This window comes from Carettochelys insculpta, chromosome 1 (genome assembly GCF_033958435.1).
Source record: "Carettochelys insculpta isolate YL-2023 chromosome 1, ASM3395843v1, whole genome shotgun sequence".
In the NCBI taxonomy this organism is placed as follows: Eukaryota; Metazoa; Chordata; order Testudines; family Carettochelyidae; genus Carettochelys; species Carettochelys insculpta.
Window position 1 is genome coordinate 218,579,399 of NC_134137.1, and position 11,841 is coordinate 218,591,239.

At 45.8% G+C, this 11,841-nt stretch overlaps 1 protein-coding gene across 1 annotated transcript in view; it reads right to left on the reverse strand.

The window, feature by feature from the left end:
* The window catches only part of ADGRG7 (adhesion G protein-coupled receptor G7), a 47,782-nt gene that overhangs the window by 24,344 nt on the left and 11,597 nt on the right, over positions 1-11,841 (reverse strand). The window contains exons 4-6 of the mRNA XM_074983534.1: positions 9,402-9,511; positions 1,119-1,265; positions 689-795 (exon numbers count right to left, since the gene is read on the reverse strand). Of these exons, the coding sequence (XP_074839635.1) occupies positions 689-795; positions 1,119-1,265; positions 9,402-9,511 (364 nt within the window). The remainder of the gene's footprint in view (positions 1-688; positions 796-1,118; positions 1,266-9,401; positions 9,512-11,841) is intronic.

Here is an 11,841-nt window from a genome sequence, read left to right on the forward strand (position 1 = left end):
CAAAAATCTCTAATTCTAATGTGCCAAATCCTCTTACTGTCAAAGTCAATGAGAGATTTGCCTTTGACCTCTGTGGAACAAGGATTTGGCCTCTTAGGCATCAAGGAAATAAAAATCTAGACTGTCAAATAGTTGGTTAGATAACTGGGAGATTTTTTTCAGGGCATTAATGTATTCAAGAACCTGGTCCTTTAAGGAAACAACGTATTAGCATGCTAGCAATTCTCCTTTTCCATTCCCTGGATGTGCTACTAGTAATAGTAACACTTCACACTTTTATTATCCCTTTGATACCAGACCATCTATGTGTTTACTAATATTCAGTAAGGTCCACCTCACCACAGGAGGTAGGGTAAGAACTCTTATGCCCATTGTATAGACAAGTAAACCAACATACTAGTTAATGACTGGCTCAAGGTGATACAGCAACTCAGTGGTAAAGCTGAGAACCAAATGTAGAAGACTTGATTTGTCATCCCCAACTTTAGCCCTCACTGTCCCCAGATTAGGGAAAGGGGGCCAACTTCATCATGTGATCTATCATCACATACCACAAGCCATGGGGTAACTACTAAAGCAGCTGAGTTACCCTGGAGATTAATTCGTCTGGCTCTAATTCAGTTTTACATTTAAATGGACAGACATGTTTAGCTTTACCAACTTTAACAGAAAGACAAATTGTAAATACCTTGCTGTAGCAGTAACTAGGTTATTGTCTGTAAAGTTGAATTGGTTTACGTTAGCATCCAAAAGTTGGCTAACTGTAGCCACTGCAGCTAATGCATCATCACTTGTCTGATAAACAGAAAAATGGGAAATGTTTAGTAGGAATGGTGTACAAACTCATTTCCTATAACACATTTTATTGTGAGAGAATATTTTATTAACACTTGACTTAAATGAAATGAAATAGAATGATAACTCTTATTTATAGATGCTTGAGACCTGAATTCAGATCTGCTGTTTAATAGCTTAGTATATTGCAGCTAGATTAGAAACTTGAGTTATTATTTTTTATTAAGTGAAAATTAAAAAGACTGATTTTCTGTGAGCCTAAGGAAAGTCTCCCAAACATACTACTCTTTTATAAAGCCATATGAAACAATTTTGAATCTCACCATAGATGGACTTTCCAGAATATGCTTTGCAATGTCTGCAGCAGTAGAGATGTTCTCAGTGGTAAGTTTCTGTGGCACGGAAGTAAGGATCTGGACATCACTGGCAATGGATGAAATGTTGACCTCTGAGTTATCTGCATTGTTTAGCTGTTAGAAAAGATGTTACATCACACAGAGATGATATGAGGGAAAAGAGTGGCCATTTTAATACTCATTTTCTAGAGAAATAAAAGCTTATCAGGTTCACAGCCAAATTATTTGTAAATTGACAGACCCCATTAAATCAACAGATCAGTAATGGACACGTCTACACTCACCACGGACTGCTCAGGTTCAGTCTTCCGGGATGCAGTTTCACACATGTGCTAAACAGCACATTCCAGGGTCATCATTGACCCTGGAACTCCTCGCAAGCCAGGAGGATTGAGGAAGGTCAACAGGAGGAGTGCTCCCGTCGACCTTCTGCCATGAAGACAGCCACCAAAGTTGCCAGCTGAAAAGTTGATTTTAGGTACATGATCGGCGTACCTAAAAAAGCGTATCTGTCATCGGCCTTCTAGGTGAGAGCAGACGTAGCCTCAGCAGGCCCAGAATTTGGTCCCACTGTACACAGTCACTTCTCCCACCCATGGAAATGCAATACAATCTTGTGCAGATGACTTTGGCTATGTTTACACTGTGATAAATAAAAACCACCATGGCTGAGCGGGATCTGCTTCGTTGGTCTCCTGGGGACTTGGGCCACAGAGCTATGAAATTACAGGGTAAATGTTTGGGCTTGGGCTGGAGCCCAGGCTCTAAGAACCTGATTGTCTTTTATCAGTGTAGATGAACCCTGAGGCTCTGAATCTATGGACTTCTGTAGCCCCTTCCACTCACAATGTGTGCTACACAATCAGAAGTAGAGCCGAAGTGACTTTCAGGAGCCACCAAAAGAACAAAGGGATCAGCATACTTGAGTAGGCTAGTCCTCATCTAAATAGATCTAGTATGAACATCTTTAAATGACAAAGCCTGAGTGAATATCTGAGATACAGAGGTGGGTTTGAAGCCTGCAGAGCTGGTATGTGCACTAATAACTACAGGAGAAGCATGATGTGCCTATTACACACAAACAATACATGAAAAGAACATTACCAAGTTTGCAGAATTTAGCTCTCAAACAATAAAAAATGCCAGAAATAACAATGCCTGTGCAACCTTAAAGTGCCCTTGCTTGTACTTATGGGTTGTGATACAGTATTTTATTACATGATCACATACTATTTTTTCCAGGGGGCTCAGGGGCAACTGGTGAAGGGAGACAGAAGGGGCCACTGGCACATGACCCCTTCCCCAACTCAGGGAAGGGATGGGACAACCCACCCTGCATCCCAGGCCTCACCTCCCTCCATCTGGGCCCACTTCATGCCTCCCCACCTCTTCTTCTGGTCTCCGCCTGGCTGCTAGCCAGCTCTTTGCCCTTCCACGGCATTCCAGCAGGGGTTGTGCCTCCTCCTCTCTCCCGTCCCATTTATCGCCTATGGCAGGACTCCTGACTCATTGAGGGGCTGGACCTTCTCTGGGGGTGAATTAGGGCTGAGTAATAAAAGATGCTGTTGTCTACAGGACCCCTGCTTCATTTGGTGTAGAAGTTGGAAAGGGTGTAGTGAAGGAGGCAGGAGAGGATAAATGTGCCAGTGGCCTCTTCTGTCTCCCTTCACTAATCCCCCCGTGACCTATGGCAAAAAATAGTATGTGATCGTGTCATAAAAGACTGTATCATGGTTCCAAGAGCTGAGTGCTCCCTGGGCAACTAGATTCATGAGACCCCACGCCTCATTTATGGCACATGACTCAAACCTTGCCCTGAATATAGTATTATTAATTTTGCCTGTCAACTATTATTCTAATGTCTAAGCAAGTGAAAAACATTAGTTTATTTTCAAATTAAACGCGTGTTTTAGATGGGGAACTGAAACACAAAGATAAAGGTATGAAATATCTACCAATTTGGGATGTCCAATTTGAGACTCCCATGACCTGATTTTTCTCTGACTACTTAGCTTTGAGAGCAGAGTCAAACCAGTCTGGGTTACAGGCTTTAACAAGAGTGGTAATTCCTGATCACTGCAGACACAGTTTTCCCAAATTTCCCCTAACTTGTAATGGAAAAATGCTGAGTCTTCTTTAAAATCCACTAGGTGGCAGTACAGCTTCTAATATTAAAAATATTGCAACAATTTACATTGAAAACACAAATGCTGAGCCTATGATAAGTTACTAGTAGCAAAATAAAAAAGCAGTCAAGTAGCACTTTAAAGACTAACAAAATAATTTATTAGGTGATGAGCTTTTGTAGGACAGACCCACTTCTTCAGACCACAGCCAGACCAGAACAGACTCAATATTTAAGGCACAGAGAACCAAAAACAGTAATCAAGGTGGACAAATCAGAAATAAAATTATCAAGGTGAGCAAATCAGACAGTAGAGGGGCAGAAGGGCAGGGGAGAGGCCAAGAATTAGATTAAGGCAAGTATGCAAACGAGCCCCTATAGTGACCCAGAAAATTCCAATCGCAGTTCAAACCATGCGTTAATGTGTCGAATTTGAATATAAAAGAAAGTTTAGCGCCTCTCTTAGAAGAGTGTTGTGAAAATTCCTCTTCAGTAACATGCAAACTCTAAAGTCATTAACAGAATGACCCACTCCATTAAAATGCCAGCCAACAGGTTTGTGGATCAAGAGTGTTTTTATGTCTGTTTTGTGCCCATTAACTCTATGTCTAAGAGAGTTAGAAGTCTGTCCAATATACAAAGCATCTGGGCATTGTTGGCACATGATGGCATATACGATGTTAGTTGAGGAACATGAGAAAGTGCCCATAATTCTGTGAGTAACCTGGTTAGGTCCACTGATGGTATCTCCAGAAAAGATATGTGGGCAAAGCTGGCAGCGGGCTTTGTTGCAAGGAAAAGTCCCAGGACTGGTGTTGGTGCTGGTCTTTTAACACCGCAGGCCGGGAAGGGCCACCTGCATGAGAGACCCCTGGACGCTCTCCTCCTCTCCACACAGCCGCACCATCTGTGGACTGGGAGAGCCCTGCGCCATCTCTCATTCCCAAGAGCCCCCTCCCGCTGTCCTTGGAGCCACCCGGATACCACCCCACGTGGTGCACTGTCGGGGCTGTGGCCAGAGGGCCCCCCTGCTGGGCCGAGGAGGACCCAGCCAGCCAGCACCAGGCTGAGGTGGCTGAGCAGCACCTGCAGCTCACCCAGGCCGAGATGGAGTGGCGGAGGGCAGTCTGGGAGAGTCTGCTGACCACCTTGGAGGGCATTGGCCACACCTTCCGGGACCATATGGCCAACTTTGCCCGCCTCCTGGCCCCCCTGGCAGCGACCCCCACTGAGCCTGCACCCTCCACCACCAATGAGCCTGCCTCCCTACCGCTGCTGAGCCCCCACCCTCCACCCCCACTGATCCCACACCTTCTGCTCCCACCAAGCCCGCACCCTCCACCCCCACCAGGCCCACTCTCCAGCATTACCTGCCAGTGCTCCCCACACCTTCTCCTCCCCACTGGGGACCCCGCACCCAGGGAGGCAGGGGCTCCAGGGGCCGACGGGGCTCTCAACCCACCACCCCTGCCCCGGAATGAGCACCCCGCCCCCCTCCAGGTTAGGTTTCCCCCACTCCCCTCCAAGTTAGGTTCCCACGCCCTGTACATAGTTAACAAGAGTCTAGATAAATGTTTATTTTAATGTTCACCACTCTGTGCTGTGCTCCTCAGGGGGATGGTGGGTGGTGGATGTGTGGGTGCGGTGCTGGTGTGGGCCGGGGGGTGGCAGAGACGGTGGGTGGCAGATGTGTGTGGGATGTGGGTGTGCATGCGGGTCAGAGGTGGCCATCGGCAAAGGCCTGCCTGAGGGCCTCCCTGATGCGGTGGCCATCCCAATGGGCCTGGAGGATGGGGGGAGGTGCCCAGCTGCTCATAGCTGGGCCAGACAGAGGGTCTCCCCCAGGGACATAGGCATCTCCCTTTCCCTCCACAACATTGTGGAGGACACAACAGGCACCCACCACCTGGGGCAGACTGAGGACCCCAACCTCCAGCCACGTGTGGCGGCACCTCCACTGCCCCTTTCGGCACCTGAAGGCCCGCTCCACAATGTTGCAGGCATGGTTCAGACACTGATTGTGGGTGTGGTTGAGGCACTCCTGGGTGGGGTTGAGGTGTCCTGTGTGCGGCTTCATAAGCCATGGCTACGGGGGGCCTGCCACATCTGCCACCATGCAGAGCGGCATGGTGACGTCCTCCACCACCGAGATCTCCCGCTGGGGAATGAACATGCTTGTCCCCATGCACCAGCAGAGGCCAGAGTTCCGGAAGACCTGGGCATGGTGGGTGCAGCTGGCCCAGCCCATATAGATGTTGGTGAACCAGCCCCTCGCGTCCACCAGGGCCTGGAGCACCACTGAATGGCAGCCCTTCCTGTTGAGGCACTAGTGAGCGCTGCATGGTGGGGCGCGGATGGGGATGTGAGTGCCATCCAAAGCGCCGATGAAGTTCGGAAAGCCCACGTCCTGGAAGCCAGTGACAGTGTTGTCCAGATCCCCCAGGTGGACGACCCTATGGAGCAGCATCATGTTGATGGCTCTGACAACCTGCAGGTGGGGAGGGGGACAAGTGCTCTAGTGCAGGTGTGGCGGCCGTCTCCCCCCCGACTTCGGGCCCATTCTGCCCCATTCCCTTCCGGACCCCACCCCATCCAGCCCCCTGCCCCCCTCCCATCCAGACCCTTGCAGCAGTGGGTTCCCCTCGCTCCAGCCCCCCACCCCGACCCGTGGGGGATGCGTGACCCAGCCCCATCTTACCTCCATAAGTACAGCCCCAATGATGGCCTTGCCCACCCCAAACTGCCGTCCCACGGAGCGATAGGAGACTAGGCTGGCCGGCTTCCAGATGGCGATCATGACCCATTTCTCCAGGGTGAGGGCTGGCCGCATGCAGGTGTCCTGGTGCCAGAGTGTGTGGGCGAGCCGGTGGCAGATCTCCTCGAAGGTCTGCCTCGACATGCAGAAGTTCTGCAGCCACCTTTCCTCACCCCGCTCCCCCAGCACCAGGCGCTCCCACCAATTGGTGCTGCTGGGGTGGGTCCAGAGGGGTCGAGGCACCCAGGGGGCGCCCATGGCCCCAGAGGGACCACTCAGCCACCCAGTGAGATTGGGTGCAGCTGCGGCAATGGTGCACAGCACTGCCAGCAGGGTGTCCATAATGAGGGTGTCCTTCTGCAGGAGCTGTTGCTGTGCCTCCATCATGGGCACGGGTGGGCTCTGCTGGGCTGGGAAAGGCTGGGTAGCACTCGGCTGGTGCAGAGTGGAGGGTGGAGGGAGGGGCCCTTTAAAGGGGGTGGCTGGCTGCAGCCCCAGAAGGGCTTGTTGGCTACGGGACCCAATCCGCGGCGTTTCTTGCCTCCCTTCTGTCTAATGAGGGCTTGGAGCTGTGTGGACGCTCTCTTTCGAAAGACCGCGGCAGCACTTTGAAAGAGCGGATCGAAATGCCCATCCAATAGTGGTGGCGGATGCTCCCTTTCCATGGCTGCTATTTTGACTTCAATTTCTGCCCTTTCGAAAGGGCACTCACGTGTAGACCCAGCTGTACATGGAAGCAAATAGTATGACTAATTCCCACAGCTTTACTAGTTACGTGGATTGTAGCTTTTTTTGTTTTGTTTTGTTTTAAATTGGGGTTAAGATAGGAAAGTAGTGAGTAGGAAGAGGGGAAACCCTGCAAAGCAAAGACTACAACACATCTAGTGTTGAAAGTACAAATCCCATGACTCACTGCAAACTGCCCACAGGCAGACTGGAACCTGGGAAGTTTGGAGCTTAGCACAGGCACCTCAACAGTTTGAGCTAAAAACCACCTGCTTCTCAGCTTATATTATAGAGGACACACATTCTTTTTCTATTTTACAATTTATCCAGTAATCTCTCTAAAACTAAAATCCTATTGATCCTGCTGATAGAGACCGCAAACTCCAAGATCTCTCCCAAGCACTCATAAACCTTTATTACCCACTGGGAGAAGTGAAAAAACAGATTGATAGGGCCAGATGAATACCCAGAAGCCAACTACTTCAAGACAAGGCCAAGAAGGCCAAAAACAGAACACCACTTGTCATTACCTATAGCTCCCAGTCAAACCCCAGCAATGCATTGTCAAAAACATACAACCTATTCTAGATCATGATGCTACAACTTTGGAAGGCCCTAGGTGACGGGCCTGTTCTGTCCTATACACAACTTCCTAACCTAATGAAGACTCTCATTAGCAATCACAGGCTGCACCACAATAATACTAATCCTGGAACTTTTCTTTGCAACAAACCCCACTGCCAACTTGGTCCACATATGTATTCTGTCAAAACAAAAAAGCAGTCCAGTAGCACTTTAAAGACTAACAAAATATTTTGTTAGTCTTTAAAGTGCTACTGGATTGCTTTTTTGTTTTGATAGTACATGCACTAGCACAGCTATCTCTCTGTTAATATTTATTCTGGGGATACCATCACTGAACCTAACCATGTTAATTACAAGATCAGGGGCTCGTTCTCCTGTATCTCAACCAATGTTATATATGCCACCATGTGCCAGCAATGCCCCTCTACTGTGTACATTGGACAAACTGAGCAAAAACTTCACCAAAGAATGAATGGACACAAAGCAGACATTAAGAATCTCAATATACATAAGCCTGTCAGTGAACATTTCAATGGCATGGGCCATTCTGTTAAAGACCAGAGAGCATGCGTCCTACAACAAAGAGACTTTAAAAGCAGATTACACAGGCAGATTTGTGAACTGGGGCTCATACTCAAATTTGACACATTAACACTTGGCATGAACACAGACAGCAATTATATCACGCATTACAAGGACTGTCTCCCTTCCTTTGATGTTTGTAATTATCTCAGGTAAGACACTTAACATCCCGCACTCCTCAACCTTCCTCCTTCTGTTCCATGTATTTGATTTGTCAGTTTTTATTGCAACTTTTTTGGACCTTTGTGTTATATAACTGAGTTTGGACTGGAAATGCTAGAGATCTGAAGAAGTGGGTTTGTCCCATGAAAGCTCATCACCTAATAAATTATTTTGTTAGTCTTTAAAGTGCTACATGGCTGCTGTTTTGCTTTGTTAGAATACACACTAACATGTCTTCCTCTCTATTATTAATACTAAAATGTAAGTCATGGTAGAAAGAGTGAGGATTGGGGATGGGGGAAGTGGGGAACATTTTGATTTGGAAGTGTGAAACTTGGTGAAAGCAAATTAGAAGGTCAAAAAGCAACAAGAATAAAAATCAAGCAGGAGACAGGAAATCTGCCTCTCCTTCCATGTTGGAATGGGATCACAAAATTTGCAGGTTCATGGGTTTTAAAGTAATTAGCACAAAACCCTATCATCTGGAATGCCTGCTTCAGAAAGAACCTAGGGGACAGTGTGTAAACTTACTTCTCCTCTTTTCTGCATTCTCTTAGGGTGGAGTTTACAAAAGTGGTCAGCATTGACCTCTGCTCCCACTGAAGTCAAATAGGAAGTCACAGGCCAAAAGCGAGTGCTTTCAAAAATCCCACCTTTATTTCTTTTCCTAACGTGCAGCTGTATTGTAATACAGAATCATATCTGGTGGCTCGAAATGGGTTGAAAGCTTCATTATAGTTTATATCAGTTGTATTGAGGAAGACAAATCTGCTATTTATCCTATTTTCTAATGAACTGATCTTTATAAATTTGTGATTTATTCCATTCTGTGCTAATGAAAAAATTATTTCTTGAAAACCATGAAAATACTCACTGGGGCCGTTTCTACACATGCCACTTTCTCTGGATTTTTGGGAAGAAGGGGCCTCCAGAAGAAGGACTTCCTTCTGGAAGGCCCCCGGGGGGCTGCACTTTCACACGCTGTTTTGGAGTCCGGAAGAGTGTATTCCAGACTCCAAATCATGTGGCCTTATGCTAATGAGGTGCCAGGAATTTACATCTGCAACTCATTAGCATACTTTGGGCCGTTTATTACCATGTCACTTTTGGAGAAAGTGGCATGCGTAGAAACGCTCTGGGTGAGGGAAGACCAAAGCAGTCACAATGTACTGGCGATTTTAGCCCACTGTTTCTTGTTTCCACTAACTCTGCATTTGGAATCCATATCCCACGAGCAGACCAGTGAAGGTTATTACAGCCCCCATCACTATAGTTGTAGTAACCCATTAAATGGCATATTAAAAGACAGGATTACCTCATCCATTAGTGTCTTCATGTTCCTACTACAATTCACAATTCTCAAATCAGCTAGAGTAGGTTTTCCATTGTTATTGTAGCATTTCTGTCCTGCTTTTGGAATACCAGCTTTAATGTAACAAACAAACAAAAAATCCTTTCACTATCATGGGATGTCATCACTCTTCTCAGGTCCCCATCAACCCTTACAATCTTAAAAATTATTTTCTTCTCAGGGTCTGATCTAGTAACTCTCATTCAGATAAGAAGAGCTATTGATGTCTTTGGATTTGGTCACATAAATAAGGGAAGGATTAGTCACACAAGTAGGGATTGTAGAATCATACTCCTTACACTGGTAATTTTTTTCCCCACAACAGATTCGAAATTTTGTCACAGGTCACCAGCAGAAATATAAAGGAATTAATAACACATGTTGCTGAACAGAGAGATGCCTTACAGATCATCACATATTATAAGTGGAGTAAACTTGCTGTGTTATATAGTATTCTACTGTCCCTATTAAAAAACCGCTTTCCTACTCCTGTTTTTCACTTACAAAATATCCACAATCCAATCAGAATAAATTGATGGTATTTTAATAACTTTTTAATAACTTGCCATTTTTTTTCTCTGTCATATGGTGCAATTAGGTTCTCTACAGCACCGTAGCAGACTTAATTAGCACCAAAACTATTCAGTGGCTTATGTGATATGATTTAGTGATATCAGTCCAATTTGAAATGTCCAGGTATCCTACTCACAAAAGTCACCATTCATGACTAGCATTTTTGCTGCCGATCTTGGCAGCCAAGGACACAAAGAGAGTAAATTATATTTATTTACATTGACATTTAGGCTGTGTCTACACTTGAATTCCTCTTTCAAAAGAGGCATGAAAATGAGCAAAGTCAAAAATGTAAATGAGGTGCAGAATTACATATCTGGCACCTCATTTGCACATTCTTGTTTTGAAAGAGCTTCTTTTGAAAGGGGAAAAGCGGTGTAGATGGGGCTCTTTCAAAAGTAAACCCCATTTTCGAAAGAACCATTTTTCCCATTTAGGAAAGGGAAGAAGGGTTCTTTTGAAAATGGGGTTTACTTTTGAAAGAGCCTCATTTACATAACTTTTCTTCTTTCAAAAGAATATTCAAATGAGGCACCAGATATGTAAATCTGCACCTCATTTGCATTTTTTGATTTCCCTCATTTGCATGCCTCTTTTGAAAGAAGAATGCAAGTGTAGACACAGCCATAGAGATCAAATTATTCCATCATCTTCATAGGCTGTGTCTACACTAGCCCAAAACTTCAAAATGGCCATGCAAATGGCCATTTTGAAGTTTACTAATGAAGCGCTGAAATACATATTCAGCGCCTCATTAGAATGCCGGCAGCCGCGGCACTTTGAAATTGACAGAGCTTGCAGCTGCACAACTCATCCAGACGGGGCTCCTTTTCGACAGGAACCCACCAACTTCAAAATCCCCTTATTCCTATCAGCAGATAGGAGTAAAGGGATTTCGAAGTTGCTGGGGTCCTTTCGAAAAGGAGCCCCATCTGGGCAAGCCACGAGGCTGCAAGCTGCATCAAATTCGAAGTGCCACGGCTGCCAGCATTCTAATGAGGCGCTGAATATGTATTTCAGCACCTCATTAGTAAACTTTGAAATGGCCATTTGCATGGCCATTTCGAAGTTTTGCGCTCGTGTAGGCATAGCCCTAGGGATCAACATCAAAACATAGGGTATGTCTACACAGCAGGCATATTTTGAAATAAGGTAATCCAGAAGAGTTTATTTTAAAATAACATTGCTACACACAAAATGCATTTCAAAATAGCTCTCAGCTATTTCAAAATAGAGAATCTACATGCAATATAGCCTATTTCAAAACAGACTCATTGGATGCACTATGGCTCATTTAGAAATAGACTGTCTTCCCTGTCTACACAGCTCCTGTTTCAAAATAGCTATTTCAAAGTAAGTGTTATTCCTTGTGGAACAGGCCATGGCTACACTAACCCCTGTCTTTTGAAAGGGGTATGCTAATGAGCCACTTCAGCAGATTCTAATGAGGTGCTTCCATGAATATGCAGTGTCTCATTAGCATAATGGTGGCCACGCATATTTTGAAAGTGCTGCTTTCGAAACACGTGCTGCTCATGTAGACAGGGGCCTTTTGAAAGGACCCCTGGAGTTTGAAAGCTCCTTCTGCCCAAAACCAAATGGAAAAAAGGGGTTTTTGCAATCTGGGGGTCCTTTTGAAAGGCCACTGTCTACACAGGCAGCGTGCGTTTCGAAAGCGGCACTTTTGAAACATGCACAGCTGCTGTTATGCTAATGAGGCACTGCATATTCATGGCAGCAGCTCGTTAGCATCTGCTGAAGTGGCTCATTAGCATACCACTTTTGAAAGGCTGGGGCTAGTGTAGCCATGGCCATGAGGTTTATTTATTTT